At 49.1% G+C, this 22,515-nt stretch overlaps 1 protein-coding gene across 1 annotated transcript; it reads left to right on the forward strand.

Moving 5' to 3' along the window:
• Window positions 1–1,113: 1,113 nt before the first annotated feature.
• LOC140719881 (NACHT, LRR and PYD domains-containing protein 3-like) lies at window positions 1,114–18,800 on the forward strand. Its single transcript, XM_073034807.1, has 13 exons — window positions 1,114–1,230; window positions 5,189–5,285; window positions 7,181–7,468; window positions 8,044–8,210; window positions 10,139–10,310; window positions 10,410–10,475; window positions 12,001–13,735; window positions 16,739–16,825; window positions 16,981–17,151; window positions 17,307–17,477; window positions 17,632–17,802; window positions 17,958–18,125; window positions 18,290–18,800. The coding sequence occupies exons 1-13, from the start codon at window positions 1,114–1,116 to the stop codon at window positions 18,375–18,377; spliced, it is 3,498 nt and encodes a 1,165-aa protein (XP_072890908.1). The 3' UTR covers window positions 18,378–18,800.
• Window positions 18,801–22,515: the final 3,715 nt, after the last annotated feature.

The following is a 22,515-nucleotide window of genomic DNA, read 5'->3' on the forward strand; positions in this document are numbered from 1 at the left end:
ACATACCCCGTTCCGCAGAGGGTGCGCGCACCAGAACTGCGGCCATGTACGCTTATTCCAGCTCAATCGGACCAGTGTATCTGTAATGCCCGACAGACACTGTATAAACAAATAGCCTCGGAGGTAGCAGCTCAGACTGAAATCTCTGTACTTGGTGAGCACACCGCTGACCCGGGACCGCACTGAACTCCGTCCGGTTTCAACATCGCAGTAAGTGTTGTCTCCAATTCCTGAGAACCAGGGAGCGTTCACAGCGGGGTTCGGACCGGGAGGGAATTCAATGGGAGGAAGGAGCTCTGAAATGTTCAAGTTAACGAATTAATTACTGACCAAACGGATTAGGAGAAGCGACGTCATTACCTTCAATCAAAACATTGTCCTGTTGGTTTCTACTGAGTCAGTACTGTAGAACGTTTCACACCGACAGTGATATCCGACATGTCCCACGGGGCTGGGTTCCGTCTCTGATCTCTGATCTCTCTCTCCCTCCCTCTCCCTCTCATCTCTATCTCTCTCTCTCTCCGTCACACACACACACACATTCACACACACACACACACACACACACACACACACACACACACACATACACTCTCACACACACACACAGACACACACACTCACAGACTCACACACACACACACATACAGACACACACACTCACACACACACACATACAGTCACACACACACACACACACACATACACACAGACTCACACACACACACACACACATACACTCACTCAAACACACACACACACACACACACGCACACACACACTAAAACTAACTACTCAAAACAACAGAGAAAACATTGAGATTTTACTGTTTGGATTGTCTCAGTTAAGAATGCGGCAGATCGGCTAATTCTATTATTTTTATTTTTCTTAGAAAGAAAGATATTAAAACCACAGCTGATTTGGTGTTGAGATGAATTAGAATACTGGAAACTCACAAAGTCTGATAGCGATTGTGACAAGTCGGCATTCAGATTGCTGACACTGGGGAACTTTCTTTCCTCTGTCACCTCGTTTTATTGATATCCCCCTGGAACAGTAAGATTTGACTACAACATTAAGCCTGCTTTGCTGACAGTTGAAGGGAGGGGAGGAATGTTGAACCGTTTGGATTTGTTTGCAGCAGAAACGCCGCTGCCTGATCCGAGGAATGTCTGCGTGTCGGAATCCGTCCTGCGGACGGGCAGCAGCTTGCACACAGAAAGTCGCGCTGTGAGTCTCACAGAACAGCAGCACCGGCTCCTCGGCCGATTGTCTGCTATGAAGCTGGAAGAAAACGACTTGAAAATATATCCACACGGAGACTGAATATTCTTAGCGAATTCAGGTGAGAATAATTCAGCTTCTGATATTTGTTTCCGATCTTTATTTCAAATCGATCCATGATCTGTGTTTTGCATCGGTGATCAATAACTCATTCGCTCCATTTTAACCCCCTTCCGGCGGCGATATGATTTGTGATCCTACACTTATTTGTCAGCATTACTGAGATTTTTCACAGCTTATGCCATGATTAAAAACTGATCTGAAACCAAGGGTTCCGATTTCAAAGCAAGCGTGTGAAAAATCTGTTTGGACAACACGTTTCCCGTTTCCAAAGCTTGTCATTTCAGATGAATGCATGTTATCTTTTCCTTTGAGACTGTGTTTATTGTGGGTGCTTCCAACTGATCCGCTCGACAACCTGTAGAAGCAAAGATTTTGATTCTGTTCAAGGCCACGGCACACAGTAAACAGCGGGAGGGGGGTGGAGGCGGTGGTGGGAAAAGGGGTTGGTGGGGGTGAGGGATGACCGGTTTCAGAAAGAGACAGGCGGCAGGCGGCATTACGCAGCGAAACACATGATTTTATTGTACGGGGCAGAAGGCTGGATGGGCTGAGTGGCCGATTTCTGCGTGGTATATTGACAGTAAAGATCAGATAGTAAATGTCGAACTCCAGAGTTACTGTAACATTGTTTACTGTAGTACAGGTTGGAAGAGAGCGCGTTGGGCCGTAAAAGGGGTCGTGCCACCGGGGGCGATCCTCAACGGTGCAGGAAGTGCTGGCCGGTTTGAGGTCCGAGAAACCCAAGGGGTCCCAGGGGAGTAGGGACCCCCCTGTTTGAGGGGATGGACAGGGAGAGTAAACCTTCGGGGGACGACCAGCGCAGTGGGCTGGTAGTGGTGGGCGTCCCGGGAGAGGAGGGGCGGCTGGTAGCGTGTGCTTTAACTGTGGGAAAGAGGCGCATTTCCGGCGGGAACATGAACAGTCGGGGGTGTGCTACAGCTGTGGGGAAGGGGGACACTTTTGGAGGGATTGTGAGAGTCAAGACGTCCCGAGGTGGGCAAGCCCCCGGGCGAATAAGAACGGAGAGGATTCGGGAAACTTAGGACAGACTCAATGAGGGAACGGACTGGGGTCTCTGGAGGAACACATTGCTAGAAATCAGCCAGGGGACCACCGAAAGCCCAAGCGTGGGCCTACCGATAGAGGGAGTTTACGCAAAAGCCATCCTCGACACAGGATGTCAGGTTACCTTATTGCACCGGCCGTTCTAAAACAAATATCTAAAGCACTTGTCAGTAACCCCATTTGAGGCACTGGTGATTTCGTGTGTAAGAGACAGTGATTATCCGTGCGATGTGTACCTGTCAGTGAGATTGGAATTCTCCGAGGGCGATGTGGGAGTGTCTGAAGCCATTGAGACGCCGGTGTTGGTTTGTCCGGACCCGGTTGGAACAGGTGTCGCTCTGCCCTTCTGCTGGGGACTAACTCCCCTCTTGTGAATGGCTCCTGAGAGCCTGTAAGGAGAAGGCGCTGGAGACCCTTTCGGTACACCCAGTGTTTCGAGCTGTGTTTCGAGCTGGATCCTGAGTGCAAACGAGTGTCGGTGTGGTGTACGCAAGGGAGGTCTAAAGTGATACGGCCAGGGGAGGTGGCACTAGTGATGGGGACCCCCAGATTCCCCGGAGTGCCGGCGGGCGAAGCCCTGTTAGTAGACGCCCCGCACGATCTCGAGGGGGAGACACGATTTCCGGCGGGGGTGCTGGTGAGGCCCGAAGTGCAGAGGCCAGCGGTGGTACCTGCGAGGCGGATGGCCGTGAGTGTCAGGAACACTACGGCAGGAGAAATCACCTTTAAGAGAGGGATCCCGCTGGCGCATTTGTTCCCGGTGACGGTAATGTCTAGCGCCCCTGTGAAGCCCACTAGAGGGGAAGGATTGGAAAGCAGAGGAAAGCTTACCACTGAGGCCTTTAATTTTGGGGATTCTCCTGTGTCACCGGAGCAGAAACGCAGGCTGGTGGAGAAGATGTTGAAGCTGAAAGATGTTTTTTTCTCTTGGCGAATTTGATGTGGGTTGCTCCAAGAGCACTCGCCATATCATCCGAGTGACTGAGGACACACTGATCAGAGAGAGGTCACGGCGACTTGCCCCAACAGATGTGGAAGACTTGCAGCAGCACTTGTGTACGTTGAAGGAAACTGGAATTATCACTGAGTCCCGAAGCCCCGTATGCGTCCCGAATAGTAGTGGCCCGGAATAAGATGAGAAGGGTACGCATGTGTGCGGACTATCGGACTTTCAACAGGCGAACTGTCGCTGACCAGTATATCAAATATGGGATATTAATTGCCAAGCAATAAAATCTAAAATTTGGCAATGCCAATCCACCGTCCGTTTTTAACTTTTGTAAATGTATTTTACCTAACCTAGAATTTTTATTCGGCCAGAAATATATGAAAATTTTTTCAATGAACATTGTCAAAAAAAGATTGCGGAATAAAAATTGGTACCGCTTGAAATATATATAAGAACATAGGTGAAAAATCACCTTAATAGCATTAATCCGACTTATCAATGATAAAGACAATGGTGAGCATTTAGTAAACAAATATTTAATGTGATCAATTAAGGGTAAAAAAATAACCTTAAATAAATGCTTTTTTTTGTAATTTTAATCCCTAAGTATATAAAATAAACAGTAACTAATTTAAACGGCAAATTTCTGTAAAAAGGAACCTGCCTATTTAGGGGGAACAATTCACTCTTATTAAAATTCAGTTTATACCCGGAAAAATTACTAAACTGAGCCAACAATGATATAACTGCAGTAATGGATTTCTCAGGATCAGAAATGTATAATAACAAGTTGTCTGCATATTAAGATAACTTACGGATATCCATCCCGCGAGTAATGCCAAAAATGTTAGGCGATTCTCTAATAGCAATTGCCAAAGGTTCCAGCTCAATATCAAATAATAATGGACTAAGAGGACAACCTTGCCTGGTAATCCGAAATAAGCAAAAAAAGTGAGGTGCCGGAGACAATTTTCCACAATATGGACCAGTCACACACAGAATATCTACAGAGTTCAACAAAGACTGATCATGAGTCACCATGGCATTGTGCATGGGAAGTTGTGTTCAACAATACTTTTTTAAGATTTTTGAAGATGATTGTCAATGAGGGTTGGGGAGTGGGTATTGTACATTGGCAAGCTGCCTCATGACAGCTTGGTCTGGAAGATAACGTCCCATGCGGTACAGAGACAAAGCTAGTTGGGTTCAAAAGTTGCCTTGAAGCTAGCAAGCAAAGAGTGGTGGATGAAGGTTTCTCCTCAGAGTGGAGGCGGGTACCTAGTCGTGTCCCGCAAGGCTACAAGTTGGGACATTTGATTTTCGTTATTTGATAGCAATGATTACAATGCATGTGCACAAGGCTTGACCAGAAATTTCGCCGATGACAGACAATTAGTAGATGGTACTCACGGTGAATGTTATGGTCGCTTATAGGGGATCTAAATGGGCAGAGGATGGTAAATAGATTCCAAAACCAACCCGAGCAGCAACGGTTTCATGCAGAGGCTGGTGATTATGTGGCGGGAACTGCCAGAGGAAGTGGATGAGTCAGACACAATCGTATAATTCCAGAAGCAATTGGGATGTGAAGATGGAAGGAAGAGGCCAGGAGGAAAACGTCTCGATGGGCTGTAGGGTCCGTATTTGTGCTCTGTTGCTCCGTGCCTCTATCAGAAGAATGCTCTAGATATCACTGGACAGACATACAGACATGGTTTGGGAGTTGATGCGAACTGCGGCTCTGATACAGAGAATGGCTGTACTGTCACATTTGCAAAGTAATCCAACTCTCTCTGACTCACTGTCTGCTTGTTGTGTGTAATTCAGGTCATCACCAGCAGGTGGGGCTGTCCAGCACCGGGATCAGAGTGTAAACAAGACGACGACAATCAAAAACCGTCAGTCAGAATCAGAATGGCTACAGGTATGTTCACCTGGATCTTTATAACTAAACCTGCCCTGTTGGTGCACAATAGTTCAGATGAAGAAGCTTACACAGGCGCTAACAGGGCAGAGAAAAAGTTTAACCAAGCAGTGCCATTGATCCCACTGGTAAAATGACTTTGTATAATCGATCGGTCCAACAGTTCCAGCGCAGGGACCTGACACCAGTAATGGTCGAATGACTCCGCTCACCAGGCAAAGCTTCACCTGAGTGAAAGGAGCCGGAGACCCTGAATCAGCAGGTTGAGAGTGAAACACGAACAGGAATGTGACAGCGGTGCTGTTTGTTATGTAAAAGTCTACGTTCAGGGCTTTTTTGCACATCAGGGCCTGTTTAGAGGTGAAAGACATCTTCAACATTCATTTATAAAATTCAGAGACAGGTGACAAGAGCATTTCTGGGATTTCAGAGATTGTGCGATATTACAACATTTCATGTTTTGTCAGGGCAGCTCTCAACTCCCCCCTCGCTGCGCAAAGTAGATGAGGGGAGTTTTCCGAACTCAGTTTTCTGTAGCCGAGCCGAGAACATTGCCAGCCTTGGAAATGGCTGAGGATCAGGAGACACTTCATTTGTGGTCTGCATCGGTCTGTCACTGTCTGGTATGGAGGGGCTACTGCACAGGACCGAGAGAAGCTGCCGGAAGTTGTAAATATTCAGGGAGCGGTGTCTCAGAAAGGCAGCGTCCATTATTAAGGACGTCCAGCACCTAGGGCATGCCCTTTTCTCACTGTTACCATCAGGGAGGAGGTACAGAAGCCTGAAGGCACACACTCAGCGATTCAGGAACAGATTCGTCCTCTCTGCCATTCCATTCCTAAATGGACACTGAATCTTTGGACACTACTTCATTTATTTTTGCACGTTTCTTTAATTTATTCAATACACGTAATTGGTTTACTTTATGTATTATTATTATTATTATTATTATTATCTTTCTCATTTTTATTCATTATTATTTTTCCCGCTAGATTACGTACTGTATTGAAATAATGCTGCTAAGTTAACACATTTCATGTCACATGCCGGTGATAATAAACCTGATTCAGATTCTGTTTTACGTGTGCAAGTTTACCCTTCAAGCTCCCGTGTTCCGGGGCAAACTGTCCCAGCCGAACCATATAACAAACAACCCCATCCGGTAACGGACTTGTCAATATCCTCGACACTTCTTCAAGCTGAATCACGTCCATCCTGTAGATTAGCAACTGTAAAGCTCTCTCAGCGAGCCTTTTAGCTGCTAGAAATGTACGCAAGACTCTCCCTTTGCCAATGACTTGTATAGCTACTACATGACAATTATTATCCAGGAGACGGGATGGGACCCAGGGGACCAGCATCATGGGCTTCAAGGTTATGTTCAATCTGTAACCCAGGGGACTGGACGTTGTCCATCTCAAGGCAGTGGTCAGTCTTTGACACAGGGGACAAGACAGTGTGTGACAAAGCAACCAGAGAACGTTCAATCTGGAGGATCGGACCACGAGTAATCCAGTGGCTTATCTGTGAGTGACACAGGTGACTGGACAGTTTGTGATCCAGGGAGATTTATGTTTGTGGGAGATAATCCCAGTGATAATTCCCGGTATCACCTGATGCCGATCCATTAATAACCGCTGATTATTGGTGTGTTCAGCTAATGCGTAGTCGGTGATCAGTATTACTGTGTTTATCCATTTCTTTTTCTGGGAGTGGATGTGTCCACTCACTGGTTTATCGGGATGGTGACCTAACATGAAGGGTGGTTTACATTCACCAGCACAGTCCCTCTCCAAATCCGGTCAGCCGGAGTCCCGGCTCCATTGCAGACACCCGTTGTGAATCCTTGTTCGAGCATAAATCACTCTAAACCTGCAATTCATTATTTACTGCAGGTGGGAAATTAAATCCGGTACAGAAAGTACACAAGAGGCTCTTACCAGGCAGCTCATCGAGGGAAGATGATCGGGACACGGGAAGCAAGGTTCCAAAGCAGGGTCAGATTGAGAGCAATGTCCCAATGGAATGCGGTCCGGCCGCAGAGGAGGAAGAGCAAATTCAGCCCAGAGACAGTGACGTCAGAGACACTGAGCAGGGCCCTGAAACCAGCACAAGTGAGGCGACTGCCTGTCAGCTCGGAAACTCATTAAACACGGAATTGTCAAGTGCCCAACAGGGAGTGGGTGAGTGAAGCATGAGGGTGATGTGTTCGCAGAATGACGTGGGAAGTGGGTAAATGTGATTCCTTGTTGGAGGGTTGGTCAGAGAGGGGAAAGTGTGGGCGTGGTGCATGCGGTGTAGTGTGGCACCGGTTACCGCACTACAGGAAATGTCCTACCTGCTATGAGGATTTCCAGGATGTGTATCGGAGGAAATGCAGCTCTCCGGATAAGAGAGTATTTCCAGGATATGAGTTCTGGGAAATGTATTCGCCAGGATAGAGAGAGTATCTCTGGGAAGCGACTATCATTGACAGTCCCAACATATATTGCCCATTTTAAACTGAAATCGGTGAGTGGGAGGGACCGTGGGAGAGACAGGTTTCTGGTGAATGGGTTCCTTCTGGGAACGTCTAGCACAGCGCATTGATGGGTCGGTTTTTTAAGGCCAGTGTTGGAGATTAGGGCAAAATACGTGTTTCCAGCTGAAAGCAGGTAAACATTGAGGTTCAAGAGATGACTGGTTTGTTGAGTTTGGTGAAGCAGTGGAGACAAGCGATATTTGAGTTTGTGACAACATTCCCATTTTATATTCGCAGAGCCAGAGTTTACAATCTCCGACCTCCTGGCAGAGGGGGGCGAGTATCGACTGTACCAACTGACAAAGTTCTACAGGGAGAGACTGAAACATGCAATTGAAGAGAAAGTAGAACGACTCGGTTGGATGTTGACAAAGGAGGGACATTTCAGTAGAGAAGAAAATGAGGTGAGTGTATTTAGAGTATTGTCACTGAACTTCTGGTATCAAAGGGAATAGTGATCAATATTAATCTCCTGTACTTGCTAGGAGTTCTACCTGGCATTAAAGACTTTGATCTCTGAATTGTCTTCAGTAGATCTGTTTCAGCTGTTCAGGTGGGGAGCACTGGGAACTGTAGGTTCAGAGTCACCTTCTCCTCTCACACCTGCTGTATTTATCAGTGTACCGGACCTCAGTCAGACCTTTGTCTTCAGTAGATCTGTTTCAGCTGTTCAGGTGGGGAGCACTGGGAACTGCAGATTCAGAGTCACCTTCTCCTCTCACACCTGCTGTATTTATCAGTGTACCGGACCTCATTCAGACCTTTGTATTCAGTAGATCTGTTTCAGCTGTTCAGGTGGGGAGCACTGGGAACTGCAGATTCAGAGTCACCTTCTCCTCTCACACCTGCTGTATTTATCAGTGTACCGGACCTCAGTCAGACCTTTGTCTTCAGTAGATCTGTTTCAGCTGTTCAGGTGGAGAGCACTGGGAACTGCAGGTTCAGAGTCACCTTCTCCTCTCACACCTGCTGTATTTTTCAGTGTACCGGACCTCAGTAAGACCTTTGACAAGGTTCCGCACGGAAGGTTAGTTAGGAAGGTTCAATTGTTAGGTATTAATATTGAAGTAGTAAAATGGATTCTACAGTGGCTGGATGGGAGATGCCAGAGAGTAGTGGTGGATAATTGTATGTCATGTTGGAGGCCGGTGACTAGTGGTGTGCCTCAGGGACCTGTCCTGGGTCCAATGTTGTTTGTCATATCCATTAATGATCCGGATGATGGGCTGGCACATTGGATTACTAAGTATGCAGAGGATACTAAGATAGGTGGCGCTGTGGATAATGAAGTAGGTTTTCAAATCTTACAGAGAGATTTAGGCCAGTTAGAAGAGTGGGCTGAAAGATAGCAAATGGAGTTTAATGCTGATAAGTGTTAGGAGCTACTTTTTGGTAGGACTAATCAAAATAGGACATGTACGGTAAATGGTAGGGCATTGAGGAATGCAGTATAGCAGAGTGATCTTGGAATAATAGTGCATAGTTCCCTGAAGGTGGAATCTCATGTGGATAGGTTGATGAAGAAAGCTTTTGGTATGCTGGCCTTTAAAAAATCAGAGCATTGAGTATAGAAGTTGGGAAGTAAAGTTAAAATTGTGCAAGGCATTGGTAAACCCAAATTTGGAGTATTGTGTACAGTTCTGGTCACCGAATTATTGGAAAGATGTCAACAAAATACAGAGAGTACAGAGCAGATTTACCAGAATGTCACTTGGGTCTCAGCACCTAAGTACAGAGAAAGGTTGAACAAGTTAATTCTTTATTCTTTAGAGCGTTGAAGTTTGAGTGGGGAACTTGATAGAGGCATTTAAAATTATGAGGGGGATAGATAGAGTTGAGGTGGATAGGCTTTTTTCCATTGAGAGTAGGGGAGATTCAAACAAGAGGACATGAGTTGAGAGTTGGGTGCAAAAGTTTAGGGGTAACACGAGGGGGAACGTCTTTACTCAGAGAGTGGTAACTGTGTGGAATAAGCTTACAGTAGAAGTGGCAAAGACAGGTTCAATATTGTCATTTAAAAATGGATATGTATATGGACAGGAAAGGAATGGAGGGTTATGGGCTGAGTGCAGGTAGGTGGGACTAGGTGAGAGTAAGCGCTCGGCACGGACTGTGTTACTGTGCTGTAATAGTCATATCGTTGTATGACATAAGTGCAAGGGCTGCATATCTGGACTGTTGAACAGGCATTCAGTCTAAAATTAATTTTGCATCTTATTAGGACCGTCGGTCAAATTCACCTCAGCTCATTAATCAAGGATGAATATTAAACTATGAGATTCGCCATGTCTGTCCATCTATTCCACAATAAATTAATTGTTTGCTTTTATAGAAAGTCACTGAACTGACAGAGAAGGGAAACCGGACAGAGAGTTCCAGACTCTTCCTCAGTTTGGTGAATGGCAAAGGCTCCCTTGTCCGGAGGGCGATGTGGGAATCCTTTGTGATGTGGAGGACTGAGTTACCGAAGTTGGACAGGATACTGAGGGAGATACAGGAGCTCGGTATGTTAAAAACACGCACTCAACACAAAGGCACATTGAACTAAATAGTTGTAATTATTTTAGTTCTGTTTTCATGAACTCTTTTTTTTATTTAAACAGGTCCTTACCCAGAGGAATACATAAACATCGCACAAGGGTTGTCTCAGTTACCCACTGAACTGACAGGTGAGTGATGAAATGTTCTGTTCAAACCACATCTCAAATGTTAGACTGTGACTTGGCGGATTCTGGGAATGAAAATCCACCATCAATCATTCGCCGATCTCTGGTTTCAGGTTACAATTCAGATCATCTCTCGTTGCAGCCTGAACATTGTAAAGTGTATTTTTCCAGCTGTTCCAGCTGTGAATGTATTAAACCAGTCCTTGTGTCTGCTGAACCCTCCACTCCGGGTCCTAACGCTCTGGGTATCCCCACAAACCCCAGACAGGCTCCTGATACACTGTATGACCCAGTCCAGGTGACCTTTCTCTCTTCAGACCTTTCAGATTCCGAAGCACCTTCTCCTTCGTAATAGCAGCTGCACTCAATTCTGTCCGCTGATGCTCTTTACAATTTGGAATTCTGCTAGTGACTTCCACAGAGTATGTCTGACATTTCCTTTTGCACCCATTACTAAATCTACAACTTCATTTTCCAGCGGTTCGATATCAACCCTCTACTTTTTTTACTCTTTATATATCTGGGAAAGAACAAAAGAAACACTTTGTTATCCTCTCTTATGCTACTGACCATACCCTCGCATTTCCTGCACATTCACGTATCTCTTGGAGCATCTATGACATAGTTGCCTCCAACACGACCCAGGCTGTAAATTCCAGGCACACACAACCCTGTGAAAAATCTGCCCACATGTACTCTAAATTTACCCCATTTCACCTTTACCAAATGCCCTCTGGTATGAGCCATCAATCCTAAGTTGAAAGCAAAATACAGGCTCTCGACCCCAAATCTTATCTCTCAATCTTATAAACATCAGGCAGATCTCTATTCAAACTCCAGAATAAACAATCCAAGTTTCTCAAAGCTCTACTTGCCTCACATGCCACCGAATCCAAGCAACATCCTGGTGAACCTGTTCTGCACCCTCTCCAATCATCCCCAGTGCTGGACAATCAGAAGTGAACACAATACTCTAGATGCACCATAAAACCATCAGACTTAGGAAGATAATTAAGCCATTCAGCTCAGTGAATTTGCTCCGCAATTCCTCTCAACCCCATTATCCTGCCTTCTCTAAATGTTGACGCTCTTCCTGTTTTGATACCATTGGTGTTTGCAGTGGACACCTGTTACTCCCCAGAGTGCAGTTTTGCCAAAATGCACAGGGTCCTGCTCTTCATATTTCCACACCAGGTCAGCAATAACACCGTGTGTTAATGATGCAAACAATGTTTAAATATAGTGAAATTATGTAACAGCACTGCAGTCAGGATTGCAATAGGATATCCGGGGAACGTTCACCTTCATCAGTAATTAGCGTCAGAATATCAGGATTGGACATTTTTCTGAGACAATCATCGCTGTTAGTTCCTGTGTCTGTGAACAGAAATTTACTTTCTGTCCTAATATCCTTGGAAACATTGAATTAATTCATGTAATCTCAAACACTGAATATTGGAATGTAGTAATAAAGTTCTTTGTCAGTTGAGCTAGTTAACATTTTGAATATGTTTTTGTTCCCATGAAGATGTTCAACAGAAACACAAGGAGACTCTGCGGGCACAAACTGAAACGCTTAAGGTGAACACGATCCTGATGAGGGAGAAGGTGAAGGTTTTCCAGCTGGATGATCGATACACAAAGCTCACGGTCATTTCTACTCTTCGAGATCGGAGACTGGTGGAACACGAGCTGCTGGCAAGAGGCAGAGACCACGAGGATTACAGAGAGAAACATTTCCGTGGAGCGTTAGAAAAAATACAGACTGCACAGTTATTCCACAGCAGTTTTTCCCGGAGTAAATCCAAATCTGGGAGTTCTGCAGCAGTAGCCGGAGTGCCAGGAATCGGGAAAACAACAATGTTGCAAAAGATTGTTTATGACTGGGCCGTGGGGAAAATATTCCGACAATTCCAGTTTGTCTTCAGTTTCAAATTCCGGGATTTAAACTCTATTAACTGCAGGATAAACCTGAGGGAACTGATTCTGGATCAGTATCCTTACTTTGGGAATATCCTGAGAGAGGTCTGGAAGAATCCAGAGGGATTGCTGTTTATATTCGATGGTTTGGATGAATTCAAGCACAGAATCAATTTTGCAGATAGTCGGAGAGATACAGAACCCAAGCACCAGTGCCCAGATCCCGAGAGGTGGTGTGAAGTGTCTGACATTGTGTACAGTTTAATCCAGGGCAAGCTGCTCCCAGGGTGTTCAGTGTTGGTGACCACCCGCCCCACTGTGTTACATTTATTGAAAGAGGCGAAGATCGGTGTCTGGGCTGAAATCCTGGGATTGGTTGGTGAGGAACGGAAGGAATATTTCATCCGGTATTTTGAAGATCAGACTGTGGCAGCAGCTGTTTTCAAACACGTGCAGGAGAACGAGATCCTGTACACCATGAGCTACAACCCCTCCTACTGCTTGATCCTCGCTCTGGCACTGGGCCCCTTCTTCACACAAAGAGTCAGGGACCCGCTCAGAGTTCCCAAGACCATCACTCAACTGTACTCCTACTATATTTACAATATCCTGAAAAATCATGGCCGTGAGATTGAGATACCCCGTGATGTGTTACTCAGGGTTGGTCAGATGGCCTACAGAGGAGTGTCAGAGAAGAAGATTGTGTTTGCAGACGGAGATTTGATCAAGTTCAATCTGCAGCCTTCCCAGTTCCTGTCCGGGTTCCTGATAGAGATTTTGGAGAGAGAGGATTCTGCCCACAGCGTGGTGTACACATTCCCACACCTCACCATCCAAGAGTTTGTAGCTGCAGTCGCACAATTCCTGACTGTACATCCCGAGGATATCCTGAAATTCCTCAATGAAGCCTACAAGGCAAAAGATGGGCGATTTGAGGTATTTCTCCGTTTTGTTGCGGGTCTCTCCAACCCAATGACAGCTCGGGGCCTGGAGGAGTTTCTGGGTCCATTTCCTCATCAAACAACCTGCCGGGTGATTGACTGGGTGAAGGAGGAGGTTAAACGCCAGAGTAGAAACACGGGTGACACTGGTAGAAGGAGACTCCTGAACACATTGCACTACCTGTTTGAGTCTCAGAATCGTGGACTGGCTCAGGACGCACTGGGATCTCTGAAAACACTTTCATTCAGTGGAATGACACTGACCCCTATTGACTGCGCGGTCCTGTCTCATGCCATCGGACTCTGTGATACAATAAAATATCTCAACCTGGAGTACTGCCACATTCAGTGTGAAGGAATCCAGCGGCTGGGACCCGGGCTGCACAAGTGCCAGGAGTTGAGGTAACTTGATTTATCTCTCACTCAGAACTGTGACACTGTTCTATTGTGCTGTTGCAAAGTAAACGGATTTGGGTAAAACTGCAGTAAATCAGATTGAGATGTATTGTGGCAAATGCCACCCGCTTCATCGTGTGCGATCACTCTTCCCCATCCCCCCTTTTCCTGTTGGAATTCTCAGCCATTACCCTTCCTCTTCTCAGATTTCTCTTCCACACCCACGTTCCTGCTGTGGGATCTCTCTACCCTATCCCCTTCCTCCTGAGGGATCTCTCTTCCCATTCCCTCTTCCTCCTGTCGGATCTCCATTCACCATCCGCCTTCTTCCTGTGGGATCCCTCCTTCCCGTTCCATTTCTCCCGTAGGATCTCTCTTTTCTATCCCCCTTTGACCTGAGGGAACTCAGTTCCCCATCCCACTTCCTCCTGTGGGAACTGTCTTCCCCATCCCCTTCCTCGTGAAAAATCTCCTTTACCCATCCCCCTTCCTCCCATGCGATCATTTTCCCCCATCCACCTTCCTCCTGTATGAACTCTTTTCCCCATCCCCCTCCACCTGTGGGATGTCTCTACCCTATTCCCTTCCTCCGGTGGGATCTCTCTTCCCCATCCCCTTCCACCTGTAGGAACTCTTTTCCCCATCCCCTTCCGCCTGTGGGATCTCACTTCCCTATTCCCTTCCTCCCGTGTGATCTCTCTTCCCCATCCCCTTCCTCCTGAGGGATCGCTCTTCCAATTCCCTCTTCCTCCTGTTGGATCTCCATTCACCATCCGCCTTCCTCCTGTGGGATCTCTCCTTCCCATTCCATTTCTCCCGCAGGATCACTCTTTCCTATCCCCTTCCTCGAGTGGGATCTCTCGTCCCAAATCCCCCAACTCCTGTGGAATCTCTTCTCCCCATCCCACTTCTTCATGCGGGATCTCATTTCCGCATCCCCTCCCTCCTGTGGGATGTTTCTTCCCCATCCCCCTTCCTGTTGTGGGATCCGTCTTCCCAGTCCCCCTTCCTCCTATGGGATCTCATTTCCACATCCCCCTTCCTCCTGCAGGATCTCTCTTTCCTATCCCCCTTCTACCTGTGGGAACTCTCTTCCCAATCCCGCCATAACTGTGGTATCTCTTTTCCCCATCCAAATTTCCTAATGCGGGATCACTTTTCCACATCACGCTTCCTCCTGTGGGATCTCTCTTCCCCATTCACCTTCCTCCTGTGGTACCTCTCTTCCTGATTCAGCTTCGTACTTCTAGATCTCTCTTCCCCATACCACTTCCTCCTGTGGGATCTCTTTTCCCCATCCCCCTTCCTCCTGTCGGATCACTTTCCCTATCCCCCTTACTGTGGGATCTCTCTTTCACATGCCCATCCTCCTGAGGGATCTCTCATCCCCATCCCCTTCCTCCTCTGGGATCTCGATAACCCATCCCCTTCCTCGTGTGGGATCTCGCTTCCCCATCCCCCTTCCTCCTGTGGGATATCTCTTCCCCATCCCCTTCCTCGTGTGGAATCTCCTTTACCCATCCCCCTCCTTCCCAAGCGATCATTTTTCCCCATCCCCCATCCTCCTTTAGGATCTCTCTTCCCCATCCCCCTTCCACCTGTAGGAACTCTTTTCCCCATCCCCCTTCCTCCTGTGGGTCTCTCTTCCCCATCCCCCTTCCTCCAGTAGGAACAATTTTCCCCCTCCGTTTCCGCCTGTGGGATCTCTCTTCCCCATCCCCTTCCTCGTGAAGGATCTACTTCACCCATCCCCCTTCCTCGTGTGGAATCTCCTTTACCCATCCCCCTCCTTCCCAAGCGATCATTTTTCCCCATCCCCCATCCTCCTTTAGGATCTCTCTTCCCCATCCCCCTTCCACCTGTAGGAACTCTTTTCCCCATCCCCCTTCCTCCTGTGGGTCTCTCTTCCCCATCCCCCTTCCTCCAGTAGGAACAATTTTCCCCCTCCGTTTCCGCCTGTGGGATCTCTCTTCCCCATCCCCTTCCTCGTGAAGGATCTACTTCACCCATCCCCCTTCCTCCCAAGCGATCATTTTTCCCCATCCACCTTCCTCCTGTAGGATCTCTCTTCCCCATCCCCTTCCTCCTGTAGGAACCCTTTTCCCCATCCCCTTCCTCCTGTGGGATCTCTCTTCCTCATCCCTTTCCTCCTGTGGGATCTCTCTTCCCTATCCCCTTCCTCCCGTGGGATCTCTCTTCCCCATTCCCTTCCTCCTGAGCGATCTCTCTTCCCATTCAATTTCTCCCGTAGGATCTCTCTTTTCTATCCTCCTTCGACCTGAGGGAACTCAATTCCCCATCCCACTTCCTCCTGTGGGAACTGTCTTCCCCATCCCCCTTCCTTTTGTGGGATTTCTCTTCCCCAGCCCCTTCCTCCTGTGGGATCTCTCTTCCCCATCGCCTTCCTCCTATGGGACCTCTTCCCCAATCCCCCTTCCTCCTGTGGGATCTCCCTTCCCCATCCGCCTTCCTCCTGTGAGATCTCTCCTTCCCCATCCCCTTCCTCGTGAAGGATCTCCTTTACCAATCCCTCTTCCTCCCAAGCGATCATATTTCCCCATCCACCTTCCTCCTGTAGGATCTCACTTCCCCATCCCCGTTCCTCCTGTAGGAACTCTCTTCCCCATCCCTTTCCTCCTGTTGGATCTCTCTTCTCCATCACCTTCCTCCTGTCGGATCTCTCCTTCCCGTTCCATTTCTCCCGTAGGATCTCTCTTTTCTATCCCCCTTCGACCTGAGGGAACTCAGTTCCCCATCCCACTTCACTTTTCTTGCCAATGGTGAATGAGACGGAATATGTGGGGTTCACAGGGTCACAGCAACAGACTAAATTATTGACATTGGGTGAATACCCTGGAGCTGGGCAGTGAGAGACTTTGACAGTGATGGGAAATCCAATCAGTGATTTACGGAAGGGTTTAATGTTTCCTGAAATATCCGCGTGAAAGAAATTCCCTCAGACCCTCGGTTTGTATCACTTTCTTCATCAAGTTGTCTCTTTGTGTTTAGACTTGGGGAGAATGAACTGGGAGATTCAGGAGTGAAACTGGTGTTTTCGGCTCTGGGGAACCCGGAGTGTAAAATACAGAAACTGTGGTAAGTACCAGACTGTGGGAGATTGTGTTTACAGTCACTGGGTGTCTGACACTGAACATTAATGTGATCAGTAATAGTGTTACTGATTATCACTGGGGATCTGTACCGTCTCCTGTCTCTCTGTGTCCTTCACCCTCACTCTCTCTCATCTCCAGGCTGAACAATGTCGGTCTAACAGATTCTGGGACGGAGGATTTCGCCTCTGCTCTCAGTACAAACCGATCACTGACGGAGCTGGACCTGAGTGATAATAAACTGCGAGATTCAAGAATGAAATTGGTGTCTGCGGCTCTCAGGAACCCAGAGTGTAAAATACAGAAACTGGTGTAAGTACCAGACTGTGGGAGATTGTGTTTACAGTCACTGAGTGTCTGACACTGAACATTAATGTAATCAATAATTGCGTTACTGATAAACACTGGGGATCTGTACCGTCTTCTGTCTCTCTGTATCCTTCACCCTCACTCTCTCTCATCTCCAGGATGAGTGGTGTCTGTCTCACAGATTCTGGGGCAGAGGATCTCGCTTCCTCTCTCAGTACAAACCCAACACTGACGGAGCTGGACCTGAGTTATAATAAATTAGGAGATTCAGGAGTGAAACTGTTGGTTGCGGCTCTCAGGAACCCGGAGTGTAAAATACAGAAACTGGAGTAAGTACCAGACTGTGGGAGAGTGTGTTTACAGTCACTGGGTGTCTGACACTGAACATTAATGTGATCAGTAATTGTGTTACTGATAAACACAGGGGATTTGTAACATCTCCTATCTCTCTGTTTCCTTCACCTCACTCTCTCTCATTTCCAGGCTGAAATGTGTCGGTCTCACAGATTCTGGGGCCGCGGATCTCGCCTCCGCTCTCAGTACAAAACCATCACTGACGGAGCTGAACCTGAGTTATAATGAACTGGGAGATTCAGGAGTGAAACTGGTGTCTGGGGCTCTGAGGAACCCGGAGTGTAAAATGCAGAAACTGTGGTAAGTACCAGACTGTGGGAGATTGTGTTTACAATCACTGGGTGTCCGATACTGAACAATAATGAGATCAGTAATTGTGTTACTGATAAACACTGAGGATCTGTACCGTCTCTTGTCTCTCTGTACCCTTCACCCTCACTCTCTCTCATCTACAGGCTGGAGAGTGTCGGTCTCACAGATTCTGGGGCCGAGGATCTTGTCTCCGCTCTCAGTACAAACAAATCACTGACGGAGCTGGACCTGAGATCAAATTCGCTGACAGACCGATCTGTCCCCGCTCTCCGCCGCCTCATACTGACACTCCCGAGTCTGGAGCGGATCGGGTGAGTGTTTGGGTTAATATCCAATGTGATAAAATGTCAGCGGATCCGCGGGTTTTCTGGTGATATTTGTCTGTGAGTGTTGTTGAAACATTAACCCCGGTCCCCTGTTACTGACACTGTTGTGTAATCTGTTTATTTCATCTTTATTCTCCCATCTGTTTCAGGCTGGTGGGGAATCGGTTCACTGAGACCGGGGAGAAGGAACTGAGACCTCTACAGGGAGTCAGATCCGGACTGACTGTGGAACTGTGAACATCTGAATGTGTGAACATCCCCGTCCGCGTGATGGAGCCGATTCCCCGCCCGCGCCTTTAACGACCCCCTCCCCTTTAACACCCCCTCCCCTTTAAATCCCCCCTCCCCTTTAACTCCCCCTCCCCTTTAAATCCCGCCCTTACCTTTAATGGCCGCGCGCCGGGGGTAATTCCCAACGGTTTTAACGGAACCGGCTCCGGTCTCGAGCTCGGGGATATCGGAAGCTTTCCCGCAGTGACGTATTTCCGCCCGTTGTCCAGCGGCGCAGCTTCCGCCGGATGTGCGGGTTCCAGACTCTCCCGCGTGACACCCCGGGGAATTACCCGGACAGGAGGAGCCCGGGGGGGCCGGGGCTCAGTCTGGGACACCGGTGTCCCAGGAGAGAATCCTTTTGCTCCCGTTGCCGAGGACGGTGCATTCGGCTGTCCGGCCGATACAATGATGTTAAATTGACAAATACCTCAGCAATAACCCGGACACCGCCCTGAAGTCTGATTTTATAAGTATCACTTACGCGATGCAGAGCGACGGTGAGAAACGGGACTGATTAATCTACCGGTCACCCGTTGTCGCCGGTCAGTTAGTTGTGAGTGACTGTGAGTGAGTTGGGAACAGTGTGGCGACCCTCTTTCTGCGCAGGCGCACCGGCTCACAAATACCCAGAGATTAAATGCCAGCCCCGTGAAGTTTGAATAAACTGGTCTGGAACAGACTTACCGACTGCGTGTCGTTGTCTCTCGCTCTGTATGTAGTACATCGTTACAACAGCTAATTTATTCCCGCAAGTCAGCTGCTCACATACTGTTTAATTTCCATTTATCATGATGAAATTAATAAACCGCTGTAACTTCCTGCCTTGGTGTCGGACTTGAGTTTGTTTGAGGTTTCTGCTGCCCCCCGCACCCTGTGCACTGTAACAGTGGGTCGGAGCACCTCACACTGACACAGTAGCGTCTCAACTGACGAAGGTCGGACATTCCCGGGGTCAAATATAGAGTGAATCTCCCTCCTCACCGTCCCATCACACACTCCCGGGGCCAGACACAGAGTGAATCTCCCTCCACACCGTCCCATCACACACTCCCGGGGTCAGACACAGAGTGAATCCCCCTCCAGACCGTCCCATCACACACTCCCGGGGTCAGACACAGAGTGAATCTCCCTCCACACCGTCCCATCACACACTCAAGCGGTCAGACACAGAGTGAATCTCCCTCCACACCGTCCCATCACATACTCCCGGGGTCAGACACAGAGTGAATCTCCCTCCACACCGTCCCATCACACACTCCCGGGGTCAGACACAGAGTGAATCTCCCTCCACACCGTCCCATCACACACTCCCGGGGTCAGACACAGAGTGAATCTCCCTCCACACCGTCCCATCACACACTCCCGGGGTCATACACAGAGTGAATCTCCCTCCACACCGTCCCATCACACACGCCCGGGGTCAGACACAGAGTGAATCTCCCTCCACACCGTCCCATCACACACTCCCGGGGTCAGGCACAGAGTGAATCTCCCTCCACACCGTCACATCACACACTCCCGGGGTCAGACACAGAGTGAATCTCCCTCCACACCGTCCCATCACACACTCCCGGGGTCTGACACAGAGTGAATCTCCCTCCACACCGTCCCATCACACACTCCCGGGGTCAGACACAGAGTGAATCTTCATCCACACCGTCCCGTCGCACAAACGAGATCCCAATCCTATGTGTTCTCTCTCACCGTCACTACCCCTAACGGGTCGCCTTCCCTTCCCGTCCACTCTTACAGGCCTCGCTCTCAATCAAAGGCCATCTTCTTTCATTCATTCCCACCACCCGCAATCCTAACGGGATGCACCGCTACCTATTCGCTGCCATCGTCCGAGCACTGTCTGCTCGAGAAGGATCCACCCCTTCCCATTCATTCTCACAGTCCGCACTCCCAGTAAAACCGACCCCTTTCCATTCACTGCTATCATTTGCATCCCTAACGGGACGCACCCCCACCCATTCTCTCCCGTCTTCCGAACATTCCAACTGGATCCCACTCTTTCCCTTTCACTCCCAATGTGCCCACCCCTTCCCGTTCGCTCCCAATGTGACCTACCCATTCCCGGTCGCTCCCAATGTGACCCACCTCTTCACGTTCACTCCCAATTGAACCCAACCCTTCCTGTTCACTCCCACTGTGACCCAGCCCTTCCCGTTCACTCCCAATGTGACCTACCCATTCCCGTTCGCTCCCAATGTGATCCAGCCCTTCCTGTTGTCTCCTAATGGGACCCAGCCCGTCCCATTCACTCCCAATGGGATCCAGCCCGTCCCATTCAGTCCCAATGGGACCCACCCTTCGTGTTCACTCCCAAAGGGACCCACCTTTCCCATTCACTCCCAATGGGATCCAGCCCGTCCCATTCACTCCCAATGGGACCCAGCCCGTCCCATTCACTCCCAATGGGACCCACCCTTCCCTTTCACTCCCAATGGAACCCAACCCTTCCTGTTCACTCCCATTGTGACCCAGCCCTTCCCGTTCACTCCCAATGTGACCTACCCATTCCCGTTCCCTCCCAATGGGACCCAGCCCTTCGTGTTCCCTCCCAATGGAACCCAGCCCTTCGTGTTCACTCCCAATTTGACCCAGCCCTTCGTGTTCACTCCTAATAGGACCCAGCCCTTCGTGCTCACTCCCAATGGGACCCACCCTTCCCATTCACTCACAATGGGACCCAGCCCTTCCTGTTGTCTCCTAATGGGACCCAGCCCGTCCCATTCACTCCCAATAGGACCCACCCTTCCCATTCACTCCAAATGGGACCCAGCCCGTCCCATTCACTCCCAACGGGACCCACCCTTCCCATTCACTCCCAATGTGACCTACCCATTCCTGTTCACTCCCACTGTGACCCAGCCCTTCCCGTTCACTCCCAATGTGACCTACCCATTCCCGTTCGCTCCCAATGTGATCCAGCCCTTCCTGTTGTCTCCTAATGGGACCCAGCCCGTCCCATTCAGTCCCAATGGGACCCACCCTTCGTGTTCACTCCCAATGGGACCCACCTTTCCCATTCACTCCCAATGGGATCCAGCCCGTCCCATTCACTCCCAATGGGACCCAGCCCGTCCCATTCACTCCCAATGGAACCCAACCCTTCCTGTTCACTCCCATTGTGACCCAGCCCTTCCCGTTCACTCCCAATGTGACCTACCCATTCCCGTTCCCTCCCAATGGGACCCAGCCCTTCGTGTTCCCTCCCAATGGAACCCAGCCCTTCGTGTTCACTCCCAATTTGACCCAGCCCTTCGTGTTCACTCCTAATAGGACCCAGCCCTTCGTGCTCACTCCCAATGGGACCCACCCTTCCCATTCACTCACAATGGGACCCAGCCCGTCCCATTCACTCCCAATGGGACCCACCCTTCCCTTTCACTCCCAATGGGACCCAGCCCTTCGTGTTCACTCCCAATGGGACCCAGCCCGTCTAATTCACTCCCAATGGGACCCAGCCCGTCCCATTCACTCCCAATGGGACCCACCCTTCCCTTTCACTCCCAATGGACCCTGCCCTTCCCTTTCACTCCCAATGGGTCCCAACCCGTCCCATTCACTCCCAATGGGACCCAGCCCTTCCCATTCACCCCCAATGGGATCCAGCCCGTCCCATTCACTCCCAATAGGACCCACCCTTCCCATTCTCTCCCAATGGGACCCAGCCCTTCCTGTTGTCTCCTAATGGGACCCAGCCCGTCCCATTCACTCCCAATAGGACCCACCCTTCCCATTCACTCCAAATGGGACCCAGCCCGTCCCATTCACTCCCAATGGGACCCACCCTTCCCATTCACTCCCAATAGGACCCAGCCCTTCGTGTTCACTCCCAATGGGATCCAGCCCGTCCCATTCACTCCCAATAGGACTCACCCTTCCCTTTCACTCCCAATGGGACCCAACCCTTCCCGTTCACTCCCAATGGGATCCAGCCCGTCCCATTCACTCCCAATGGGACCCAGCCCTTCCTGTTGTCTCCTAATGGGATCCAGCCCGTCCCATTCACTCCCAATAGGACCCACCCTTCCCATTCACTCCCAATGGGACCCAGCCCTTCCTGTTGTCTCCTAATGGGACCCAGCCCGTCCCA

This window comes from Hemitrygon akajei, unplaced genomic scaffold (assembly GCF_048418815.1).
Source record: "Hemitrygon akajei unplaced genomic scaffold, sHemAka1.3 Scf000033, whole genome shotgun sequence".
Classification (NCBI taxonomy): Eukaryota; Metazoa; Chordata; class Chondrichthyes; order Myliobatiformes; family Dasyatidae; genus Hemitrygon; species Hemitrygon akajei.

Coding starts and splice junctions, on each gene's coding strand:
- LOC140719881 (XM_073034807.1), top strand. CDS start 1,114: ATGTTGAACCGTTTGGATTTGTTTGCAGCAGAAACGCCGCTGCCTGAT. Junction 5,286..7,180: donor CAGAATCAGAATGGCTACAG/GTATGTTCACCT, acceptor TATTTACTGCAG/GTGGGAAATTAAATCCGGTA. Junction 8,211..10,138: donor TCAGTAGAGAAGAAAATGAG/GTGAGTGTATTT, acceptor TTGCTTTTATAG/AAAGTCACTGAACTGACAGA.